The sequence below is a fragment of the Aquarana catesbeiana genome, linkage group LG10 (assembly GCF_042186555.1).
Source record: "Aquarana catesbeiana isolate 2022-GZ linkage group LG10, ASM4218655v1, whole genome shotgun sequence".
NCBI classification, from domain to species: domain Eukaryota; kingdom Metazoa; phylum Chordata; class Amphibia; order Anura; family Ranidae; genus Aquarana; species Aquarana catesbeiana.
This window is the reverse complement of record NC_133333.1, coordinates 179,441,967-179,469,113: the sequence shown is the minus strand read 5'-3', so window position 1 is coordinate 179,469,113 and position 27,147 is coordinate 179,441,967. Positions and strand designations below refer to the sequence as shown.

Genomic DNA, 27,147 nt, shown 5'->3' with positions numbered 1-27,147 from the left:
GAGACACTGTTACTTTGCCTATTCATGGCAAAAAGACCATGTGTGTGAATATGCCCCAAACCACTGATCTCTTTCCTGCAATTTCTGCTGCTCCTTCCTTTTATTGCAGCCCCATCAAAATAGCCTATTTTGTCTGGTTTTGGAGCCTAGAGGGAGCAGTGATGTTAACCTTCCCCAGATCCAAGTACTGTCATATGAAATGAGGTTACATGCTCCCCCATATCCTGCACTTCTGGGTATTTTTTCCAGCTGAGATAGGGGAAGGAATGGTGATGTATTGCTGAAGATGGGTCAGCGGGGGGTGGTTGGGCGTTTACAGACACTGTCAGTTTGCCATGAATGAGAAAATTGACAGTCTGCCTGGCTGTCATGTTGACAATCTGGTTTGGTTACTTTTCTATGCAACTTATAGCAACCATATTAAGATCAGGAGTTCTGACTTTAATTGCAATATGCCTAGTCTGAGTCATTGACCTAAAGTTGAAGACAGAGACAGCAATGTGCCTGTACAGTTTAAAGGAAAATGCTAAGCGGTGGCCACCTTCACTCAAAATTTCTTCTCAAAATGATCAGTAAATGATCATATGCAAAATGCAACTTTTTTCCTTTTTAGGAGTTGGGACTGCCTCTCTTACTGGCTGGATATCCTCCTTTAAAGCTGAACTCTGGGCAATTTGTACACACTGCACAGGTTAACTGCTTGTTTGTTTTTTTTTTCTAGAGGAGAATGGAGACATACTTGCCTAATCTTGCAATTCTCCCAACACAAGCCTGGTCCCTGTGGCTCCTGCCCCCCCCACGTGGTCTAGTAATCGTGTGCAGTTGAGTGTTCCTGAAGTCATTACGCCCATAGGCCTGCTCTGGACTTGAGCACAACAGGGACAGTCCGCAGCTGGACTGCGGGGAGCTCTGTTTGCTGCTGGATCAGAGCATCAGGGGAGTAATAGGTTTCTGGTCGCCCTTGGGGGAAAAAAATAGCAGTTAACCCATGTAGTGCAGTCAGTCCCACTGCACGGGGAAAAAAATGATGCCTGGAGTTCAGGTCTAGTGTGGGTGTATGTGGTGGCAGGTTTTTTTCTCCCCCCTTCTTTTTTTTTTTTTTTTTTTTTATGCGATGGGTAGTTACTTTTACTAAAAGGGAGGCTTCTGGACTTGCGGAACTTGGGATGAACTGGGCCAAGCTTGGCTTTTACAAGAAAAGTCAAGCTTTGCAAATCACTTCAGCTGTTTAAACATCTGAATCTACTGATGCTTTTGAGGTTTTCACTGAAGGATACCTTTTTTGTATTTTTTGTTTGAAAGTCAATGGCAAGGAATAAATATGCCTATATCAGGAACATATGAAGAAAAATTAGCAAAGTAGTGTATAAAGGATGACTGCCCTGAGGACTGCAGCTTCAGAAATAAGTTAGTAATTTCAGCTCTTGCATATCTATATTGACAGGCTACTTTTAAAGATGAACTTTGGGCACAAAAAATATATTCCTCATTAGCCATAAATGATCTATATCTTTTGTGTGCATGTAATGCATTTTTTACCCAAATATTACCTTGTAAAAGTTGTTCTGGTGCATAGCCTGTGCAAAGCTGTAGGAAGGGCCTAGCGGGTCCACCTACTTTAGGCTGCCTGCAGAAAACTATAGAAGGGGGCGGAGATGAGATCAGTCACCCTGCATAAGGAATGAGAGCGGCAGTGACTGGTCTGTATTTCAGGATCTCCAGCACAGAAGCAAAGTTTCACACTTTGATTACTGCACAAATCTGGAATAAATACACAAAACCCACCAGTATTCAAGCATACACATGGCTTTTGTATTTGGAAAATATTTGCTTATTTTGGAGTTCAGCTTTAACTTCAAGGGTTATTCCACCCAGTTGCACACTTTTTTTTTTTTTTGTATATTCTTTGGAGCGCTTTGATTTGATGCCTTAGTTATTTGTAAACTGGAACAGATGGTAAACAACAAGTTTAGTTAATTATAACATGGAAACAGCATCTTAGTACTTCATAAGGGGAAGCTATATTTAAGGAGTATAAAATAAAGTTATGCCTAATGTGTTTGTAGCTTTGTACATTTATAGATTTGTTGCCAAGGAGTATTGACTTATTTTTCTCTTCTCCTAGAGTGGATAAGGAGGATGAAATGACCTGTCTTATAAAGGGCTGTAATTTTGTACTGAAAAATATACCTCACGAAGCTTTTGTCTATGTAAGGCATGCAGATCCTGAATTTCGATTTCAAACCACTCATCCCAACATCTTCCCATATTTATTAGTTAATATAGGTTCTGGGGTATCCATAGTCAAGGTGAGTTTTTTTTTTTTTTTTTTTCTTTTAAACTTATTTTATTAGTAGCAAAATTGTAACATTTCTTGGTCCAATGCAAGAAAGATAAAATTAATAATAAATAAAATAAATCCTATATGATGTGTTTACTTTCTAAATCAGATTCTCTCTTTTGCATTCCGTGAAAATCAAAGTGGGAAGTCAATTGACTTGGGGGTCAAGACACTGTTACCTACTTTCTTTTTTTTTTTTTTTAAATGTCTCCCATGGCAACATACCATATCTTTTATTAACATTTTTCTGAAAATTCTTCCTTTTTATGTCAGGTTGAAACAGAGGACAAGTTTGAGCGGATTGGAGGAAGTTCAATAGGTGGGGGTACTTTCTGGGGACTTGGCGCTTTGCTCACAAAGACAAAGGTCAGACATTGCAAAAGAGTGCATTTTCTTTTGTTAAGACTTTTTGCTCTTTTAAACCTTATTCCACAATTCCTGTATAGCATTTTTCTTTTTAATTTCTTCTCTCTAAAATATACATATTTATCACCAACAGAAGTTTGATGAATTATTACAACTAGCTGCAAAGGGACAACATACGAATGTTGACATGCTGGTGAAAGATATATATGGAGGAGCGTACCAAATTCTCGGGTTAACGGGAGACCTGATTGCCAGCAGCTTTGGCAAGTCAGCCACAACAGACAAAGGTATGAGATGTAAACAAATCTGTTACTTAGTGTTAGAAGTGAGGGTTATATCCTTGCAACTACTGGTGGGTCAGTTGTTGAAGGAAGAGTTTGATTACCCTAGTGACCAGTCATTTGAATGTATGCACTTGTGAGACCATAGGTTGTGTCGTATTACCATGTAAACACAGGGGTGTCAAACTCCATTTTATCGTGGGCCACAGGAGCAGTATTGACACCCTCAAACGGCCGGTTGTATCTGGGGTACGTTAGAGTACATGCAGAGTGCAGGGCTCAGGAGTGTGTTGTGTACAGAGTGCAGGGCTCAGGAGTTCCCTAAAGCTTGCTCATATCTCTACTTTCCCCAACCTGGCCTGTCCCTAGTACAGTACCTCACTATGTGGACGACTCTACTACCCGTGTATTCGGTTCTAGTACCTCCATGTGTAGGCAGCTCTGTCATGCCTTGCAGGTTGATCGTCTGTATTTTTCTCTTTCTGCCCTGGTTGCAGGCAGGGTTCTGTTAGATCCAGGAGCCTCTGAGAGCAAAGCTGTCCCTTGTAAACACAAAGTGACGATGAGGTATCAGGAGCTGAGGGTAAGAGCCAGAGGTGACTGAATGAAGTTCTGCCACATTCCAGCTGCAAAATTGAGTGTGATGGAGTACATGACAAGCCTGGTGGTCGTACTCAGCCTGTGAGCTTTGTGTTCAACATATGTGATGTAACATGTTTTCCAGCAGCTGTAAGGTACCCCTGACACCATTGTACATCAATGGTAGACTGTGTGTGGACAACACTGCCATTTTATGTATGCTGGCCAACATAACCCATTATTCTTCATGTCCCTCTTTTGTGTGGCTTGTCAACAAGATCCATAGGAAAAAAGGCAGGAACTAAGCTAGGGCATTGGATACATTTAAAGTAAATGTTGGCCCCAATGGTTATGGTTTGGACAAATGGGTGTTGGGGATAGCAGAAGCTGGATCTGAGAAGACCAATGGTAGAAATTCTGAGCGTGCATTACCACTGAGATAGCTGCTCCCAGTCTAGTCATTGCCAACAGACAGCAAAGGACTTTCTAGAGCAACTTGAAAAGAGGGCATGTACCACTTACTGCTCAGCCACAAGACAGGGTGCAGGTCCAGTTCATGCCGGAGATGCTGCAAATGATAGGAATGAATGATGGCACACCTCAAATCCATAGCTAAAAAATCAAGTTTTCTTTTTTTTTTTTTTTTTTCCATCGGTTAAAAACAGAAAATCAGCAGAACATCAGATCACACAAGCAGCGAGGTTGACGCTTTCATGTCTCACTGACACTTAATCATAACTCGCTGTGTCTGTGTGCAGGTAGTCTATATATCAAGTCAGTAATTGACAGTCCAGGGTTAACTCTTTCTGCACTGCACCCAGACATCCCCACAGATAAATGATACTGGACAAATAAAAACAATAAATGGCATTCATTTAAACCCTCCATCATTGAAACAATATAATGAACTCCACGTTTTGTAAATAAACTGACTAACAAGGTTGGCATTGTAAAAAGGCAACAAAGAACAACCTCAATAATACAGTGGAAGGCAAAGTAAGCAGCTGTTCCAGGCTAACTCATGTAGGCATCATCCACGATTTCTGATAAACCTGAGTTACATCCCATTTATAATTTAAACCCAGTGGTATCCTAGTAGACAAATTAAAAATCTAAAAAATATCATGCCTGCATAAAATCCTGAAACCATCGCCTCCACGCCCTGAACACTTAACACCCTCAATAGTTTGAACCCTAAGGGCTGATGCATCCCCACCATGGAACCCATTAAAGTGGCATGCAACAATTTGTGGAATGGTTCTTTGCAATGTCACACAGGTGGTCTTGTATGCAGTCTCGCAGGCACCTTGTCATACAACCTACATATTGGACCAAACATGCTTAACAAATCGCATATTTGGTGTTACAAAAAGACTTTCCAGTTTCCGTGATTAAAGTTAACATATGTTAATGTGAGAAAAAATAATGGCGAAGTGCATGGTGTTCACATCAAAACTTTTCCTATCTATTTTGTGATTTATGCCCACATAAGGTGTTATGCAAAAGATGACATAGTTTATTAATAAACCAGGTTAAAAGGACACACCCAACCGAAAACCCATAAGGTTTTCTTGTTTATTGGCCACATGAGCAAAACTCTTGGACAATACCTTCAGTTTTTCTTTGCTCCCTTTACACAGTTTTGGTATTCTGCAAGTTCTACATTTCTGATCTTTTCTATTTAGTGTATCCTTTGATCATCAGAACCTTTATGAAGCCTAGGCAAAGCTATAATTCTAGTCAAAATTACTTTGGTATAGTTTTTGGTTCCCTGCAGAATATGAGGGTTCTGAGTCTGCAAAGAACAGTTTCCTCTTTGGACTAAACAGTCTGCCTACATTCCAATCTAAGACACAGCTGGGAAGTTAAGTAATAAAGATAAAATTATTGTAAATAATATACATAAGTTTGTTTACTAAATGGGGTTGGGTTATTTCAGATGGCTGAGATATAACTTCTCAGAGCTGTAGAATTGTGATACTCCAGACAGAGAAATATCTAGAATGACTAACGTATGCTGTCGTACAGTGAACCTAAACTCAAAAGTTAAAGTGCAGTTTATATGTATTAATCTCCAACGTGTACTTAAAGCCTATACAAATTAGTTTTGAAGCATGATAAATAAATCCCTTAGCCATAGATAACGTTTTATGGACTCCCAATACCAAACACTTTCTTAAAAGGGATAGCAATTAAATATTTGGGAAAGCTAATCTCATCCCACGCCTCTATGGCCATCCTTTGCCACAATGCTTCATTTCTGCTGGGCTTTGGAGAACTGTGAAGGTTCCTTTTGTTGGTTGAACCAAGGATTTCATAAGGATTTACTTTCTATGCAGGGGAAGCAGTTCCTTCCTACAAACTTATCACAAAGTCGGTGCTTCAGAAAAGTTTTGCTACCTGCTGGTCAAATTTTGTCAAAAGCGCTCTCAAACTCACATCTTTGCCCCTCTCCATTTTGCCTTTCGAGCGCCAGTGTTCGGACACTTCTTGAGGGGAGGGTATAGTGTCTCAAATATATTCTTCCATCCATATATTTTGACTATCGCTACCAGACTGTATATGTAACCATGTGTAAAGGTGACCTGGACATCCACTTGGGAAAAGGAGCATCAGCTCTGAATCTGGGACTCTACAGCCCACAGATCAATACATTTTGTTTCTGGAGGAAACTAAATACGCCAGTTTAACAAAAGCTTATATTGTCCCTCAGAGGTTGGCTAAATAGTGTAGTGATGCATCAGACTGATGTTTTAGAGGCTGTAATGCGTTTAGGTATCCTGAAACCTATATGTTCGGACTGTCTGAAATGTGAACATTTTTGAAACTATGTCTATTTTAATATACCCAGCACTAGGCAGGGGCATTCACAAAAATCCATATGAGATCTTTCAAGGGTTGAAGCTTGCATGGAACACCAAAAGCAATGGTTCACTTTTATCTTTACAGCAGCTTCACAAATGCTTGCAAAAGCTTAGGGTCTGCTCAAACTACCATAGTCCAATTCAAGAATAAACGAAAAGGACTCAATGAAAAGCTTGAGGTTTATGGATAACTCCTGATCTCCCACATGATTTTGAATGACCTTTATTGACTTTTTGACAGATTTAGAGGGGTTTCCTTCAGTCCTGAGGTCCTCCCCTCCCTTCTCCATTACCCTCTCCCACCCTTTATATATGGCTTCCTTTGCTGCTCCTATACCTTTTTTTTTTTTTTTTTTTTTTTTTTTTTTTTTCTTGTCTGAAGATCTATATTCGTTGGTACATTCCATATGGTGGAAGGGCGGGGAGCATATCTGTATTCCCCAAAAGTGTCTGAAACAATGGAGGAAGTGGGCTCCATTCTGTGGATCAATAAAATTATAAATGACGACAAATGTATACTATCAACAAGTGAGGGGGGCCCATACCCAGTGAATGGCACAGATGACATGTAAGGCAGAAAGTATCCCCAAGGAATGGTTACAAAAAGGATCCAAAACACATAGAAAATTAGGTGAGTGTCATATGATTACCTAGCTAACATGAAATGGGGTCAAGGAATGGTAGGTGCAGCGTGCACAAGATGTGTTCAACAAAAGGACTTGCTGCCAACAAGAGAGGATGTTAAATGCTTCCAGCATATCCAACAGGCCCCGCCTGGCATCATGCAAGCATGACATCAAGGGGAGACGTCTGAGATAGGATGGCAGGCACTGCTCACTAAAACTCAGGAAGACCTCCCAATGTCAGCCAAGATTGTAATGAAAGCACGCATCGGCAGATCGACGCTGGAGGATGCTGAATGCACGGGTGGCAGCGTGGCGCCGATGCTCAGACGGACACACCCACCCAAATCCCCGCATCCAACTGCAGGTGGGTGGGAGAGAAATGGGAGGGGCTCCAGGAGAGCATCGCAGCACCAGGAGGAAACTGGGACAGTCTGGCCCAGCAGTCAAACAATATTGCTCTGCATACAGCAGACATGCAAGTTTTAAAGGGATGGGTATCATTACCTTACCTTTACCCATTAATATTTTCTAATGTTTGGTTTATGACTGTTCCACTTTGACATGTCCATGTCTCCTTATAGATTCACAACACATCTGCCCCGTAAGATTGGAGTTAGTCCATAAAACGTGTCGGGCTTACACAGATGCAATTGTTTGTTCCAGGCGGTTCTTCTAATTGTTTTCAATCTACTGATTTCCATAGCGATTTCTACTATGGAGGATAGACTCCTTTTTTTTGTTTTTCATCTTTTATTTGTCATTGTACAATTTTACATGGTCTTTAACATGTCAATATTTTTGATTCATGGTTTGCAACATGTCATTTATGTGTCCCTTTCATATATATGTACTGATTGTGATGTACTTATAATGCTATGGCAGACAATAAATATATGTAATCATATTGACCCATTTGACTAACCACAATATACTTACCTCATTCAAAGTTTAAACCCTTTTCTTATGTACTAGATACAGGGATGGAGATGCATGTTATCATGAGTCTCATATAAAGTCCCAACCCCCCCCCCCCCCTTTGCCTTCTTTTTTTTTTTTTATTCTCTATCTTTTCTTTAATCAGGCACAGGGTTTCTTTAAAGGGAACTGTTCAGTTCTGTAAATTTTCTGAATTGGTGCTTTCAGCATATACCTTGACGGTCTACCACTAAACATAACTTGTCTGGAAGCTTTGGTAATAAGAGGATCTAGTTCCTCTTGGTTAATGTTTAGGATCCTTTCAGATGAAGCGTGTCATCTGGGAAGTTGGAAACACTGAACCAAACTTCTCCGTAATTGTCCTTCCAGGAATCTTCCACAATGACTCCTGGCATACAGTAATTCTTTCCAAATAATATTTATGCCCTTCTATTGCATCAATTCTTCTTTATTAAACCCGGAGGAATTGCAGCTGGTTAAAGCTTTTTAAACTCCCCACTTGTCCATGTGAGGAAGTGGGAATCATCTCTCAGTTGTAAACCTGAGCACGTGGACAGTTCTTTCTGAGAAAATGGTGAAAGAAATGCCTAAGGGTGTAACATAGATTAGTCAATCAAGAGATACTGGCACTTGTATTAAAATTTTACTCGAATGCCCCCCAAGAGTTGTCATGGGTACAAGTGCCCCATTAGAATATTTCTCAAATATTTCTTTTCTGGTGGTAATTAAAAAAAAATTGGATTTATCCTCACTTTCATTTCAGAATCTGCAAAAACACTCCAGCGCTCAGTGCAAGATGCTCTCAAGGACACTTAGGTGCATAATGTTTCCTCAGGTGCAGCCCTCCACAGATCGGGGAATCTTCAGTAAATTGAAATAAACACACACAAGATGGTGCAAGCTCCTCATGCATTACCACCAAACAAATTATTAAAACCCTATAGTCAAATAGATACTCACAAACATAAAAGTAAAACCGACATGTAACAAAGCTGCTTCAGCCACAGACGATACATCCCATTATTAGACCAACTGGTTGGAAAGCTCACGCGTTTCGGAGACTTGCTTCCTTTCTCAGAGCTGAACCAACAGCGTCGGTTAGAATGATACTTTGGCTGCAAAGGGTGTTTGACTATAGGGCCCCGCCCAGTGACTTGCTAGATGGTGGGAAGGCTTCTGGTCCTGGACAATTTAAAGAGTGATGTGACACTGTGTTGGTTCACCTTTGAGGAAGAGAGTGAGCCTTAGTGGTGGTTTGGTGGTAATGCACTAGAAGCTTGTGCCCTCTTGCGTGTGTGTTTTTTGCCATTTACTTTCATTTCTGGTAACCTTGGAGAGCACGACAACTGGGAGAACAAACTTCCCAAATGGGGACAGAGCCCACAATAAAATACATGACATGGGCTCTATCCCCTCACCGCTCTATCCAAAAAAAATGTTTTGCATTTAACTATAGGTTAAGGTGTCAGCTGTGGAAGATTCTTGGAAAGGGAATTGTTGGTAAGTCTAATTCAATATTTCTCTTATGTACCCTAGAATTCTCCAAAGAAGACATGGCAAAGAGCTTACTGCACATGATCAGCAATGACATTGGCCAGTTGGCGTGCCTGTATGCCAAACAGCACAACCTATCTCAGGTGTATTTCGGAGGCTTCTTCATTCGAGGTCATCCTGTCACAATGCACACCATCACCTACAGTATCAACTTCTTCTCTAAGGTGGGACTCGTACTATCAAGGGCTATAAAGAGAAATATTCTAGGCTGTCCCTGTGGCCCAATTATTGCTGTGATGTGAATGATTTGAGCATCACTAGCCACAATTTGGCATTGTCGGGGTGAATTATTTTGTATGAGTGGTAAAAGAATTTGCCGCCATTCTCAATCTCTTGACATGCTCGGAAGTCTTTAAAACAAAACTCCAGACTGATGTAAAGGACACCTATAAATACAGCTCTGTATTTAAATACATTATTATTCGTGTATTTTTAAAAGCAGCTAGTGAAAGTACTGAACTTTTGGCTTGCTATCAGGTGCTTGCAACTCCCTATACAGCAACACCCAGACTTGGAGAGGGAGGAGCAGGATATCCCTTCCACAGTCTATCCCAATTGCAGAAAAAGTGTCATCAACCATTTAAAAAAAAAAAATTATATATATATATATATATATATATATATATAATATATATATATATATATATATATATATATATATATATATATATATGAATTGAGTTCACCAGAGCTTCACAGGTTGCCACTGGAGTCCTCTTCCACTCATGACGACATCACAGAGCTGGTGGATGTTAGAGATCTTGCGCTCCTCCACCTTCCGTTTGAGGATGCCCCATAGATGCGCAATAGGGTTTAGGTCTGGAGACATGCTTGGCCAGTCAATCACCTTTACCTAGCTATTGATATAATAAAATATTTACACAAATGTGAGGGGTGTACTCACTTTTGTTAGACACTATATATTATCTATCTATCTATATATATATATATATATAGTGTCTAACAAAAGTGAGTACACCCCTCACATTTGTGTAAATATTTTATTATATCAATAGCTCAACACACAGCCATTAATGTCTAAAACCGCTGGCAATAAAACTAAGTACACCCCTAAGTGAAAATGTCCACATTGGGCCCAATTAGCCATTTTCCCTCCCCGGTGTCATGTGACTCGTTAGTGTTACAATGTCTCAGGTGTGAATGGGGAGGAGTACAAAGACAAGTGTGTCTTGCCTACAGTCAAGCATGGTGGTGGAGTGTCATGGTCTGGGACTGCATGAGTGCTCCCGGCACTGGGGAGCTACAGTTCCTTGAGGGAACCATGAATGCCAACATGTACTGTGACATACTGAAGCAGAGCATGATCGCCTCCCTACGGAGACTGGGCAGCAAGGAGGTATTCCAACATAACAACCCCAAACACACCCCCAAGACTATCACTGCCTTGCAAAAGAAGCTGAGGGTAAAGGTGATTGACTGGCCAAGCATGTCTCCAGACCTAAACCCTATTGCGCATCTATGGGGCATCCTCAAACGGAAGGTGGAGGAGCGCAAGATCTCTAACATCCACCAGCTCTGTGATGTCGTCATGGAGTGAAGAGGACTCCAGTGGCAACCTGTGAAGCTCTGGTGAACTCCATTCCCAAGAGGGTTAACGCAGTCCTGGAAAATAATGGTGGCCACACAAAATATTGACAGTTTGGTCCCAATTTGGACATTTTAACTTTTTGTTGCCAGCGGTTTAGCTGTGTGTTGAGTTATTTTGAGGGGACAGCAAATTTACACTATTATACAAGCTGTACACCCACTACTTTACATTGTAGCAAAGTGTTATTTCTTCAGTGTTGTCACATGAAAAGATATAATAAAATATTTACAAATGTTTGAGGGGTGTACTCACTTTTTTTGTGAGATACTGTTTGTGTGTGTGTGTATACACACGCATTATAATATACACAGACACACACATTATAGTGTGTGTGTATGTATATATATGTGTGTATATATGTATGTATGTATGTATGTATGTATATATATATATATATATATATATATATATATATATATATATATATATATATATATATATATATATATATATATATATATATATATATATGTCGAGGAGGATATAGGATAATCTGCCATTCTGTAGGAAAAAATGCAATTGGACCCCATTTGCACTTCTATGGGCACTTTTTTTGAGAAGCGGCACAACAAATTATATTTTAAAGCAGTTCTACTTGCAGTATTATTGGTAAAGATCTTCAAGTCCATATTCAACAATACCCCTACCTAACTTATAGCAGCATGCACATGGTTTAGCTTGCTGGCTGGTGTAAATGAGTCTTAAATATGCAACACAAGGGAGAGAGCTTACTATAAATAGTGTGTGTGTGTGTGTGTGTGTGTGTGTGTGTGTGTGTGTGTGTGTGTGTGTGTGTATATGTATATATATATATATATATATATTATATATATATATATATATATATATATATATATATATGAGAGAGAGTCCATAATACATCATCAGCAAGAACTAACATGTTCAAATATTGGGGAATCCAAGTAAGAAATTGGGGGGGGGACCTACAAAAACACCTCTACCCCTCTTTCTGCAGTTGCCCGTACAGAAAATATCCCACTGATCTCAATGTCAACATGTTACATGCAACCACATGATAAAACACTTAAAGTCCCAGTTTTGCACAATTCTATGAACAATTTGATTCCAAGGCCAAATAAACTGCTGTGTATACAATATCATAATATATGAAATGGTAGATGTTACTTCCCTTATTCTACTTTGTTCAATAGAAAAGGAAATCCGCTATCCTTGAACAGTGCCTGTACAAGGATAGCGGACTTCCTTTCCTGTTGAAACTGAGTGTTATGCTTATTGGTGTATAGGAGAGAAGTCAATTTTATTTTAACATTGCATAAGTGTACTAAATTCACACAGCTAAAAAGTACACCTTATGAATATGTTAAATGACTCAACAAAAAAAGACAAAATAGAAATAAGTAAAAATATGTTGAACATCCAGACACAGGAAACTAGACCTTTTAGTAGATCTATAAGAAACTAGACAAATGCCAAAGACAGGAATGTGGACAGCAAAGTGAAAACAGAGGCAATTATCCTGAGGAAATGTCCCTAGCTGCCATAAACCCTTAATGTAAACCAGGGCAGCAAGCTCATCAGAGCCACTACTATCCTGTTTTTGAAGTCCTGTTGCAGAGATTTCCCCTCTCCTCCCTTTGTTCTGTCTGACAACCATTCCGTTAACAGTAAGACACCTGTAATCTGCCTAATGGAGACCCACCCCCCTTTTTTCATTTTCAGTTTTCCCTACAAACCTTTATTTTAGTCCCAGAAATATCATGCTTAGGCCTCTGTGTTTCTCTATGCCAGTGTTTCTCAACTCCAGTCCTCAAGGCTCCCCAACAGGTCATGTTTTCAGAATTTCCTTCAGATGAAACGGCTGTGGTAATTACTAAGGCAGCGAAAATCACCTGTGCAAAATAATGGAGAGCCTGAAAACATGACCTGTTGGGGCGCCTTGAGGACTGGAGTTGAGAAACACTTCTCTATGCTATGCAGGCAGCTCATTGCTGGTGGCAGGAGCCAGCAGGGGGCTGTACGTATAGTGGCTACCTGAAAACGATGTAGCACCCTGTCTCAGTACTCCTCAAGACCCCCCGTTCTGATGCAAGCAGTGGGCTGGGCTCTTGGGAGAAGTTATGAAAATATTAAAATATCTTAATGGGAACTTGGGGGGGGGGAGAGGGGGGGGGTGAGAGATGGAAGAATAGCACCGGAACCCTATGATTATATACAGTGGGGACGGAAAGTATTCAGACCCCCTTACATTTTTCACTCTTTGTTATATTGCAGCCATTTGCTAAAATCATTTTAAGTTATTTTTTTCCCTCATTAAACACAGCACCCTATATTGACAGAAAACACAGAATTGTTGACGTTTTTGCAGATTTATTCAAAAGAAAAACTGAAATATCACATGGTCCTAAGTATTCAGACCCTTTGCTCAGTATTTAGTAGAAGCACCCTTTTGATCTAATACAGCCACGAGTCTTTTTGGGAAGATGCAACAAGTTTTTCACACCTGGATTTGGGGATTCTCTGCATTCTCCTTGCAGATCCTCTCCAGTTCTGTCAGGTTGGATGGTAAACGTTGGTGGACAGCATTTTTAGGTCTCTCCAGAGATGCTCAATTGGGTTTAAGTCAGGGCTCTGGCTGGCTATTTAAGAACAGTCACGGAGTTGTTGTGAAGCCACTCCTTCGTTATTTTAGCTGTGTGCTTAGGGTCATTGTCTTGTTGGAAGGTAAACCTTCGGCCCAGTCTGAGGTTTTTTGTCCTGGATTACCCTGTACTTGGCCGCATTCATCTTTCCCTCTATTGCAACCAGTCATCCTGTCCCTGCAGCTGAAAAACACCCCCACAGCATGATGCTGCCACCACCATGCTTCACTGTTGGGACTGTATTGGACAGGTGATGAGCAGTGCCTGGTTTTCTCCACACATACCACTTAGAATTAAGGCCAAAAAGTTCTATCTTGGTCTCATCAGACCAGAGAATCTTATTTCTCACCATCTTGAAGTCCTTCAGGTGTTTTTTAGCAAACTCCATTTGGGCTTTCATGTGTCTTGCACTGAGAAGAGGCTTCCGTCGGGCCACTCTGCCATAAAGCCCCGACTGGTGGAGGGCTGCAGTGATGGTTGACTTTCTACAACTTTCTCCCATCTCCCAACTGCATCTCTGGAGCTCAGCCACAGTGATCTCTGGGTTCTTCTTTACCTCTCACCAAGGCTCTTATCCCCAATAGCTCAGTTTGGCCGGACGGCCAGCTCTAGGAAGGGTTCTGGTCATCCCAAACATCTTCCATTTTAGGATTATGGAGGCCACTGTGCTCTTAGGAACCTTAAGTGCAGCAGAATTTTTTGTAACCTTGGTCAGATCTGTTCTTGCCACAATTCTGTCTCTGAGCTCTTCAGGCAGTTCCTTTTAACCTCATCATGCTCATTTGCTCTGACTTGCACTGTGAGCTGTAAGGTCTTATATAGACAGGTGTGTGGCTTTCCTAATCAAGTCCAATCAGTATAATCAAACACAGATGGACTCAAATGAAGGTGCAGAACCATCTCAAGGATGATCAGAAGAAATGGACAGCACCTGAGTTAAATATATGAGTGTCACAGCAAAGGTCTGAATACTTAGGACCATGCGATATTTCAGTTTTTCTTTTTAATAAATCTGCAAAAATGTCAACAATTCTGTATTTTTCTGTCAATATGGGGTGCTGTGTGTACATTTGGGAAAAAAAGGGGAAACCCAGAGGGTCAAGGGACAGGTCAATCAATGAGGGACACCCTGGCTATAATAATAATTTAGAAACAATTTATTTCAAAATGATGGTAAAAATAGTTTCCACCCACATAATAAAACATGGAACTAACCTCCACCACTAAGAAAGTGACAGTGCAAAAAGGACAGATACACCACCTGGTACCCACTACATACATGTAAAAAATCCCCATACATGGCAGTAATAGGCCATGACCAGCTGAACCTGCACCTGGGAACAGTGTGGTGGCCTAAAAGAAACAAACAAAATAATCAATCAATTATTGAAGAGGACAATGCTGAGTGACAATTATGCGATCACTTTTGAAGCCAGCCTGTATGTAGCCTGCCGGTCACAAAGTGAGGTAAAATTCAGTGGTAGCATGCAATCAATTGGTTCAAAAAGATCTTCCTGTAGGGGGGGCAACTGATAGCCGTTCTATAGTTTGCCGCACATATATAGAGATGATAGTCAGATGACGGTGTAGAGAGCGGCTTATTTAGAACAATTTCAGTGTAGTCGAACACATACCTTCAGTCTTCTGCCCTCTCTACTATACAGTATGAAGGAGGGGGGTAAAACAGCTGATCTCAGTATGCGGGAACTAGCAGGCCGGGTAGTGGAAGACCTGTATCGTTCACGGAGTTCCCAGAGTTACCTTCTGTTGGATGGCCGCGCCGACCCAATCTGCGGGTCTGTGGTGATCGGCACTAGAAGGGAAAAGAGACTGCGGGGTACCAGAAGACAGTCTCTGAGTATCTCAACGGAGTCGCCAGGCGCCGCAGTCGTACGGCGTGAAGAGTAGTAGTCCACACTGGCTGCACTCCGCTGAAGTGGGACGCTCCACAGAGACAGCTCAACTGGACATGTGGATGATGTGATGATAAAGTCTCTGATGAGCTCGCAGCTGAGGTGGGTGTGTGAGGAAACAGGAAGACCGGAGTTTACAGTGTAAGCAGACAACCTGGAAAGGATCTTCAAACAGCTTGTACTCGGGGGGGGGGGGGGAGCAAACCATGAATAAAGTAGGGGTTGGTAAATACAGTCCAGGTGGCGAATGTCAAGAAGTGGGGTGTCTAGCTGATGCATTCAGTCGGTTGACCGTTTTTCTTCAGAACCCTGAAGAAAATCGGTCAACCGATTGAAACGTGCCAGCTAGATGCCCCCACTTCTTGACATTCACCACTGGACTGTATTTACCAACCCCTACTTTATTCCTGGTTTGCTTCCCCCCCCCCCCCCCCCCCCCCGAGTACAAGCTGTTTGAAGATCCTTTCCAGGATGTCTGCTTACACTGTTTAACTTCATTCTTCCTGTTTCCTCACACACCCACCTCAGCTGCGAGCTCGTCAGAGACTTTATCATCACATCATCCACATGTCCAGTTGAGCTGTCTCTGTGGAGCGTCCCACTTTAGCAGAGTGCAGCCAGTGTGGACTACTACTCTTCACGCCGTACGACTGCGGCGCCTGGCGACTCCGTTGAGATACTCGGAGACTGGCTTCTAGGACCCCGCAGTCTCTTTTCCCTTCTAGTGCTGATCACCACAGACCCGCGGATCGGGTCGGCGTGGCCATCCTACAGAAGGTAACTCTGGGAACTCCAGTGAACGATACAGGTCTTCCACTACCCGGCCTGCTAGTTCCCGCATCCTGAGATCAGCTGTTTTACCCCCCTCCTTCATACTGTATAGCAGAGAGGGCAGAAGACTGAAGGTATGTGTTCAGCTACACTGAAATTGTTCTAAATAAGCCGCTCTCTACCATCATCTGACTATCATCTCTATATATGTGCGGCAAACTATAGAACGGCTATCAGTTGCCCCCCTACAGGAAGATCTTTTTGAACCAATTGATTGCATGCTACCACTGAATTTTACCTCACTTTGTGGACCAGCAGGTTACATACAGGCTGGGCTTCAAAAGTGATCGCATAATTGTCACTCAGCATTGTCCTCTTCAATAATTGATTATTTTGTTTGTTTCTTTTAGGCCACCACACTGTTCCCAGGTGCGGGTTCAGCTGGTCATGGCCTATTACTGCCATGTATGGGGATTTTTTACATGTATGTAGTGAGTACCAGGTGGTGTATCTGTCCTTTTTGCACTGTCACTTTCTTAGTGGTGGAGGTTAGTTCCATGTTTTATTATGTGGGTGGAAACTATATTTTTACCATCATTTTGAAATAAATTGTTTCTAAATTATTATTATAGCCAGTGTGTCCCTCATTGATTGACCCTGTCCCTTGACCCTCTGGGTTTCCCCTTTTTTTCCATATATGCAATGGTCTAGAGGAACGCACCTGCTCCTGAATACTTTCTGTCCCACTGTAGGTATTCTAGTAGTAGTTTGAGCTGCTTAAACCCATTGTACACAGACTCAGTGCTTCAACACTTGCCCAGTTTAACTACTGTATGCTTTGCATCCAGTCCAATATATATTTATTTGAAGCCTTGATGAATTTGAGTGTCTTCTGACCCCCCAAAATGCATTGGATGTGTGATAAATTCTTTGTGTGGGTGTCAGCCTGGAGGAGTGCATGCATGTAGCCCGCATGTGATACTCTGTTTGAAAAAATAATATAAAATCAGTGAATGGAAGGGTAGGCCAGGGACAGCCAGGCTTGGGTAGGAAAAGACTAGATGATGCTGGATGTCCTCCAGCTTGAAAATGAGGCAGGTTTCATATGCCTTGATGCAGCTTCTAATGTACACTGTGAGAAGGGCATAGTGTGCAGTAAAATCAGAGTCAGCAATTTCACTACAGGAGCAAAGACTGTCCAGCACTGGTAGACTTGAAGGTAAAACTAGGGTTCAGCTTAACTTTAGCTAACCTTATTTATGATGAAATTTGCAATTTGTGGCCAGCCAGAAAAATGTTGCAATGTAGCACGGAGTCTGTGTAATGTGTGGTAAGCCACCAGTTGGGTGTCAGTGCCTTGGTGGATTGTGAAATGTTTTCACTTTCCTTTTTCTAACCACTTCACTTATATCTCCATGAAGGAAGCTCACCCTGGCATTTGACTTGAAATTTTAGCAATGCTAAATGTTGGGTAGCTCTAACAGGATGTGGTCTCCTTTTCTGCTATCAGGGAAGAGGAAAGATTCTTGCTGCAGTTCTGCCCTTCCGCCCTTCCTTTCCACGCCCTTCCTTTTGACTAGATGTCATCTTATGTACTATACTAAGATTGTTGCCATTGTGGTAACTGGTTCAGACAGGTGAGTCTGGCAGACTATTCTATCTATACACACGCATTCCACAGTGATACAGAGAGAACCCTGCTTGCTACATGCTCTCGGGTATGTATACTACTGGGAGGTCTAAGTGCAATTCACCAAGTCATAACCCAGGTGTCATTTTCAGCTCATAATGGGTGCCATTGTCAAAATAAGTTATGGGTCAGCAGCTGTCAAGCTGAAGATTGTTAGTAATGGCACAATATTCTTTCAACTTGCTTCCAAAGTGGACCTGTTATTAAAGGAAATCTGCTTGCAGAGAAATATGTAGGTAGCCGGTGCTAGCTTCTGATTGTTAAAAGCAAGTTACTTGCTGTTACGGTAATCTTTGCTTCAATATATCATGAGTCACGTACGCAAAACAAGTATGCAGATAAAGATTGCTGTCTTCAATTACTAAGTTTATTCCAGGTCAATACTAAAGGCAGGGATGGCCAGGTTACATGCATTTTCAGGAAGATCAGTTATGGCTGCCTACATATTTCCCAGCACAAGTTTTCTTTAGAGAAGTACAGCCAAACCTCATTTGGCTGTACTTCTTTTGTGGATCACGGTCCTGTGACCTGTTTTCAGCAGACAGCAGGCGAAGCCTGCTGTCGAACGACATCACAAAGCCCGTCCAGGCTAAATCGCGACAATGAAGTCTGGACCAGCACCCGGCTCAGCCTCTCAATGAGCCACTGAGAACCTGAGACGGTCACTCCCGCCTCCTCCACAGCCCAGTGCTCCAGACTCGGAAGTTGTGCTGGTGGCAATCAGATAAGGCCAGGACAAGCCAGTTGAAGAGGGGGGAATTCATATGAGATCTATGGTTCCCAGATCTTGAGAAATTTGGAATGGGAATTATTCACAATACTGGACATCTGCTCATGGAGCATTAGAGCAGTCATACGCGACTTCACCCCTTGGAAGGCAACGCGTGGGATCTTCCAGGCCTGTGCTATTTTCCATTTGGCAGAGATAAAAAGGTAAGTGGCCAGCTTCTGCTGGGGAGCATAAAGCCAGGTATCAGGCAATGCAAAAGGGCCATCTTAACATCTCTGCAGACCGTTAGATGAAACAGGGTCTGGCGCAGGCCAGAGACTTGGGACCAAAACAACCACCAGTCTGGGACAGGACCACCAGGTATGGAGGAATTCCACCCCCCTTTGTCCACAGTTGCGAAAGCATCTGTCACCACTTCCCGGGTAGGCATGAGCAAGTTGAGCAGGAACTCTGTACCATCTGAAAAGGACCTTATACGCAGCTTCAAGCGTATTTGTATTAAAGGAACATTTTGAAACCAGTCCACCAGATCAATTGGGGACTGGAGGTCCCTCTCCTATTGAAACATGTAGGAGAGGGATACCGATAACTGGCATCCATTCAAGGATGCATAAATGGCAGAAATTGGGTTAGGGGCCCCTGGGGCATGCTGACACGTGTTCAAAAAAGTTTTCTGATAGGGGTAGAAGATGTACGGCGCAGAGCAGCAATCCAATATTTAAATTGAAGAAAATGAAAATGCCCCCTAGGTGGGGCCTCATGCGTCTCTTGGATGGCCTCCCAGGATGGGAAAGAGCAGGAAGAAGGAAAATCCTGTACCTGCATAAAGCTTCGGGAGAGCCACCAGGAGAAAGCCTGAGGCTTCGACAAGCCCGGAGGAATAAGGGGGTTGTGAGTAATAGAAACGGCAAAAAAGGGGACCTCAAATTGCCAAAGTAGTGGACTGAATCCCATACCCTCAGACTATGTAACATCATGGGGCTCAAGGAGGGGGGTGTAGCTTGTGGGGGAGCCAGAGAAAGGCCTGTATTGAAGAGGGATCAACATTGGACAATTGAAGCATCACCCAAAGAGGGACATCCCAGACCGTGTGAACCATAGCCAGCAAGGAGATCTGTGCCGCCGTATAATATTGCGAGATGTTCTTGCAACCTGTGAACATAAATGGATCTAGGGTGTTTTTGGGCCCAAATGAATCGGAGTATCCGGTTTTGTAGGAGGCAAAGCAAGAAGAGGGGCACGCTCACTGGTAGCATACAAAGGTAATATTGGACCTTAGGAAGGATTGTCATTTTAATGGCAGAAATCTTCCCAGTCTAGGAGAGCGAAGGATATTGCCAGGAATGCATAAGGGAGGTCAGAGAGCACAACAAAGGATAATAGTTTGCAGGGAATAGGGTTGAGTAGGAAGGTATCAGCTTGATCCCTAAATAGTCGAGCAAGTGAGGTGCCCAGCGGTACGAAAAGTATTGTTGAAGCTGTTCCACGTCCTCTGTAGGGAGGGTAATATTCAGTGCGGTCAATTTGGCAGGGTTGATCCGGAGACCCAAGAATGCAGAGAAGCGATCGAGTTTAAGCTGCAGATTGGGAAGGGAGATAAGCGGATTGGTCAGGACCAGGAGGGCATCATCTGCGAAGAAATTTGCCTTATGTTTTAACCCCTACATGGGCCACTCCCGAGATATCTACATTAGCCCTGATTGCTGCCGCCAATGGTTCTAGCGCCAAAATAAAAAGCGCTGGGAATATGGGACATCCCTGCCGAGTACCCCGGTGAATGAAGAATGGGTCAAAAAAAATCCTGCATACTTCAGAGGCCGACGGGGACGAGTATAGAGCTTGAATCCAGGATAAAAAGTGCCATGCTTTTTCTAAAAGTACAATAAAAGTGTTACTAAACCCAGTAATATGAAAATAGTTCATCTACACCCCCCCCCCCCTTACAGTGCCCACAGCTTATAAATCATCTTTTTACTAAAATACTGCCACTATATTCCTTTTTAGATAATCTGTATACCAACAGATTGCACAGTTTCTCCAGTGCTTAGAGTTCAGGAAGGAGATTTTCAGTGCAGCCTGTATACACGCCCACATGTGATGTCAATATCTTGTGACCTGGCTATCTCTGAGAACAAGTAACTGTTCTCTCCAGCATAAAAGACACAACTGAGCATGTGCAGGTCGGCTACTCTGCCTGTGTTAGCTGGCAGATACATGCTCTCAATTTGTCCTGTTAGTTATCACGTTCTAGTGAAAGAAATTTTGGGTTGTCACCGGGAAAGGAATATAGGGTAAATCATCTAACAGTGTCATAGGTTTTGGTGACAACCAGGGATTCCCTTGCTTTGGAGGGATTTCCTCTCACTTCCCATTTTTGCTATGGGATGGAAAGTGAAGGGAAATCTCCCCAATATATTAGACGGCAAAACAATTCTGACAGGTTATACCCAGCCTTAGTAAATCTGAAATGAGAAGTTTTGCCTTTAGTTGTACTAAAAATGAAACTTGTCTTGAGACCCTGTAATCTGTCCAATGCTGAGGCACCAAGCCAATTACCAGCAGCTCCAACACATTGATGGGCAACAAACTCTCCTCTGGGGACCATGTTCCCTGTATTGAAAGATGATCCAACATGCCTCCCCATCCTGACAGACTGCCATCTTTCAAGCTTACGTTCCAAGAAATGGGAAGAAATGACTTCCCTATCCCCAATGTTCACGGCAACATCCACCACTGAAGTGACTGCCGGACACTGGGACTGAGATGCACCCCCGAGTCCAAAGGCTGAGATCTCCTGTCCCAAGCTGACAGAACATTCAGCTTCAGAGGCCTGGAGTAAAATTTGAGCAAAAGGCCTTGAAAGAGACCACCATCTTCCCTAGAACCCTCATACAAAAAGGAATTGATATGCCTCGCACTTAAGAGCACTCACCTCCTGGACTGCTAGGAGGGCATCGAGTAGGTGGGCGGAGATTGAAATGAGTGTTACCGCACCGGTACACCCCTGTTATATGCTCTGGCCATCTAATGACAAACATATGCCCAAACTGAAAGGTACAGTCATGGCTGAAATTGTTGGCACCCCAGAAATTTTTTGCTATACACATGTGTATTCCCTTTGTGTGTATTGGAACAAAAAAAAAGGAGGAAAAAAAGCAAATTGGACATAATGTCACACAAAATTCCAAAAATGGGCTGGTCAAAATTCTTGGCACCCTTAACTTAATATTTGGTTGCACGCCCTTTGGAAAAAATAACTGAAATCAGTCGCTTCCTATAACCATCAATAAGCCTCTTACACCTCTCACCCAGAATTTTGGACCACTCTTCTTTGCAAACTGCTCCAGGTCTCTCTTATTGGAAGGGCGCCTTTTCCCAACAGCAATTTTAAGATCTCTCCACATCCATTTGCCATCCATTTCTGGGTGCTTTTTGACGTATGTTTGGGGTCATTGTCCTGCTGGAAGACTCAAGATCTTGGACGCAAACCCAGCTTTCTGACACTGGGCTCTACAGTGCGACCCAAAATCCTTTTGTAATCCTGAGATTTCATGATGCCTTGCACACATTTAAGGCACCCAGTGCCAGAGGCAGCAAAGCAACCTCAAAACATCATTGAACCTCCACCATATTTCACTGTAGGTACTGTGTTCTGTTCTTTGTAGGCCTTATTCCGTTTTCGGTAAACAGTAGAATGTTGTGCTTTACCAAAAAGCTCTATCTTGGTCTCATCTGTCCACAAAACATTTTCCCAGAAGGATACTCAAGTACATTTTGGCAAACTGTAGTCTTGCTTTTGTATGTCTCTGTGTCAGCAGTGGGGTCCTCCTGGGTCTCCTGCCATAGCGTTTCATTTCATTTAAAGTGGATGTAAACCCGTATTATTATTATTATTATTATTATATTTTTTTATGTCATAATGTAGAGTATAAGATTTCCTATCATTTGAGCCCAGTCTTGCCACAAAGAGTTAATCCAGCTCTGAGCAATCCTCTTTTATTGTTCAGTGAGATACAACTTGACAAACAGAGAAAAACTTTGTCAAATCCTCCCCCTTGCTGTGAGTGACAGGTGATTTACATATCTCGTGCACTAGCCGAAGACATGCATTATTTTTTAATTCCCACCCCCACTCCTTTCTTCAGCAGCTCTGCAAGGATTGGCTGTTCCACAACCACATGAAGTCATGTGGTTACTTTCCTGTCTTTTCACTGGATGTTAGAGATCATAGCAGAAGTTCAGTGTAAGAAATACACAGGAGAAAATGCATATTGACAAGGGGAGTGTAGAGGTGGGCGGGGAGTCTACTGACATCACGACTCCACCCGCTGAGCTCCAGACAACAGACCCACCCACAGAATATGCAGTTTTTCGGGTCTCTTAACAGACAGAGGGGAGACATTTTGACAGGTAAAGATACATGCAGGAGGCATGTATATCCTTATAGATAACCCCTATGGCAGTAGTTTAGAAAGGATGACATTGGGTTTACATCTACTTTAAATGTCGACGGATAGTTCGCGCTGACACTGATGCTTCCTGAGCCTGCAGGACAGCTTGAATTTCTTTGGAACTTGTTTGGGGCTGCTTATCCACCATCCGGACTATCCTGCATTGCAACCTTTCATCAATTTTTCTCTGCCGTCCACGCCCAGAGAGATTAGCTACAGTGCCATGGGTTGTAAATTTCTTGATATTGTTGAACACTGTGGACAAAGGCAAATCTAGATCTCTGGAGATGGACCTGTAACCATGAGATTGTTGATATTTTTCCCACAATTTTGGTTCTCAAGTCCTCAGACAGTTCTCTTCTCCTCTTTCTGTTGTCCATGCTTAGTGTGGCACACACAGACACACAATGCAAAGACTAAGTGAACTTCTCTCCTTTTTATCTGCTTTCAGGTGTGATTTTTATATTGCCCACACCTGTTACTTGCCCCAGGTGAGTTTAAAGGAGCATCACATGCTTGAAACAATCTTGTTTATCCACAATTTTGAAAGGGTGCCAAGAATTTTGACCACCCCATTTTTGGAATTTTGTGTGGAATCTACCTTAACCACTTCAGCCCCAGAAGAATTTACCCCCTTCCTGATCAGAGCACTTTTTGCGTTTCGGCACTGCGTGGCTTTAACTGACAATTGCGCGGTCGTGCGAGGTGGCTCCCAAACAATATTGACATTCTTTTTTTCCCACAAATAGAGCTTTCTTTTGGTGGTATTTGATCACCTCTGCGGTTTTTTATTTTTTGCGCTATAAACAAAAAAATAACGACAATATTGAAAAAAACGCATTATTTTTTACTTTTTTCCATAATATCCCCCAAAAATATATATATATAAAAAAAAAAAAATTTTCCCCTCAGTTTAGGCCAATACGTATTCTTCGACATATTTTTGGTAAACAAAAATCGCAATAAGCATTTATTGATTGGTTTGCGCAAAGGTTATAGCGTCTGCAAAATAGGGGATAGTTTTATGGCATTTTTATTAATATTTTTTTTTTACTAGTAATGACGGACAATTTTGACACATTTTTGGGACCATTGGCATTAATACAGCGATCAATGCAATAAAAGTGCACTGATTACTGTAAAAATGTCACTGGCAGTGAAGGGGTTAACCACTAGGGGCCGGCGAGGGGTTAAGTGTGTCTTGGGCAGTGATTGTAACTGTGAGGGGGATGGGCTAGCAGTGACATGACACTGATCGCTGCTCCCGATGACAGGGAGCAGACGATCGGTGTCCTGTCACTAGGCAGAACGGGGAGATGCTGTTTACATTGGCATCTCCCCGTTCTTTAACTCCGTGACACGATTGCTGGTATCCCAACGGCGATCGTGTCCACAGGTCCCTCGGACACGGTCACGGAGCTCGCAGCAGGCGCGTGCACGGCGGGAAATTCAAAGTAACGTACAGGTACGTTACTTTGCCCAGCCGTGCCATTCTGCCGACGTATATGTGCTGACAGCGGTTGGCAAGTGGTTAACGGTAGATAGTCATTATTTCATGCGGAAGTGGTCCCAGATCCTTCAGCATGACATCTCCTTGTTGGATTGGGAGAGTATCTGGGAGTCTACCTCCAAAATCTCCCGCTGTGTGACCCATAAGGAAACCGAATATAAAGTTCTACTTTTTTGGTATAGGACCCCAGAACTCTTACATGCCCGTAATCCGACAACCTCAAAACAATGCTGGAGAGGTAATAATGCGGTGGGCTCACATTACCATATTTTCTGGGAACGCCCCTCAGTTAATCAGTTTTGGGTCCAGATCCAAACGCTTCTGGAAAAATTGCTAGAGATCCCCATCCCTTTAAATCCTATGCATTATCTACTAGGTCTCCCTTTCCCAAATATCCCTAAAGCTAAACGGAGACTCATGTTCTTTATATTATTAGCTGCTAAATGAGCTATCCCTAGGCTTTGGCTCTCTACTTCTCCCCCTACACTCCCACATTTTTTCTCTATTATAGCTGATATACGTAGGTTGGAACATTTGACTGCTTTAGTTGATGGTTCAGTACAGAAGTTTTCCAAAATATGGCAGATATGGGATGAATCCAACTATTGTTCTGACACAAATAGTCTCACTTAAGGGATAATTGACACCTATGTTCCTTTTTGCTATGACTCCAATGTTGACGTAAGCTATGTATACAGCTGTTTGTTGTGCATTACCTCCATCTTTCTGTCTCCCCCCTGTTGATATGGTGCATTACTAGTGCAGGTTTGAGCCCTTGTTTATGAATATTCTAAGTCAACTTAGGCCGCAATTTCATTCTTATTGGCATTCTTATGGTTTCTTTTTCTTATTTGTTATAAATGACAGTGTGTATCTGTACTATCCACAGAGTTTGTATTCTTTGTGTTACTTTGTATGCTTTACAAAAATTCTTTAAATAAACAATTTAAAAAAAAAAAGGAATCGAGAGATTCCTGATTTTCCTTGAGTGAAGCAATTTGCCCTCTCACGGACAAATGTTTTTGGGGGAAGAAAAACCCTTGCCTGAACCGTGTCCTAGATCAGGCCCAAATATTCCAGCCTCTGGATTGGAAGTAACACTGACTTCCGAAGGTTGAGAATCCAACCAAACCTCTCCAATGTTCTTAACCGCGAAGTCCACATTGTGTTGCAGCTGCAGCAACAACTGTTCCCTGATCAGCAGGTCATCCAAGTATCCAGGAAGGGACACCCCTGGATCCTTAAGAGGCCCAGGACAGGAGTCAGAACCTGTAAAGAGCTGTGGGGTCGGACCAAATGGCAACACCACAAACTGATAATGCTGGTCTTCTATGGAAAACTGGAGACATTTCTGATGAAAGCATCCTATCTGGATAAGCCCATTACAAAAAAGAAAATCTCCTCTAAGTGGGGGTGTAATGGAAAAAATTGTGCACACTGTGGAGGCCTCCAGGAACCCAGCACCGTGGACACTTTGGAACTGTAGACCCTGCCAGAGGCAAATCCAAATTCAGGTGCACCATGTCTGCCAAAGTACTCACAAGGATCTTCTGTACCTGCGACAGCCTGGTCCTGAAAATCCTCAGGTTCTGACTCCTCAGAAACTGCATACTGTACCTGACACTCTTCGAGTTCCACCTCCTGTCTTCCTCAACTTCCACCCATTCTGGTTTAAACTCTGGAGGGGCTTCAAGAGAGGGAGACCATCCACGATTTTCTTCCCTGCGTCAGTGAAGTGAACATATTAACAAGCTTGTTCTCTAAGCTTTCCAATGCGGATGCCAAATCCTGCTTGGTCACATAAGACGTCCCTCTCAGTAGCCACCAGACCGGATAAATGCAGGAGCTCTGAACCACCCACCAAACCTGGCTCCTCAGGGGAAACCACATAGGTGGAACTTTGTCCAGCGTCCTCCAGACCTGACTGCAGCAGCCAAAAGTCTTTCCCAGCCGTGCTCCCTCCTTCTCACTTTCTATTGGACATAGTAGCTCATAACCTGGAATTAAAAACTCTACATGTTACAACTAACCTAGTCTTGTTTTAAAGTGTTTGTAACTCTAACCGTTACATACACTGCCAGCCCCTCACTTGTATGCATCCATGTACTGTAAAAGTTTTTGTTAAAATCGATGCTTCTAAATGCCTTTTGTTTTTTTTTTTTTTCAGGCATCTTCAGGCCGGTCACAAGAATCGTGGCCGCTCTACACCTCACATCCAGGGCTACAGCAGGAGGGGCCAAGATCTCCCTCTGACGTCAGCTAGGGGGGTCACGTGGCCACTCAGCCCCTCGTGCTGTAGCCCTGA

General features: G+C 42.6%; 1 protein-coding gene across 2 annotated transcripts in view; it reads left to right on the top strand.

Moving 5' to 3' along the window:
- Positions 1–27,147, top strand: part of PANK4 (pantothenate kinase 4 (inactive)) — a 128,861-nt gene that overhangs the window by 57,554 nt on the left and 44,160 nt on the right. For both annotated transcript variants that reach the window (XR_012236368.1, XM_073603006.1), the window contains exons 4-7: positions 2,126–2,309; positions 2,615–2,707; positions 2,841–2,994; positions 9,530–9,711. Coding sequence is in view for 1 of the 2 variants with exons in the window: in XM_073603006.1 (XP_073459107.1) it covers positions 2,126–2,309; positions 2,615–2,707; positions 2,841–2,994; positions 9,530–9,711 (613 nt within the window). In the remaining variant the exon portion in view is untranslated. The remainder of the gene's footprint in view (positions 1–2,125; positions 2,310–2,614; positions 2,708–2,840; positions 2,995–9,529; positions 9,712–27,147) is intronic.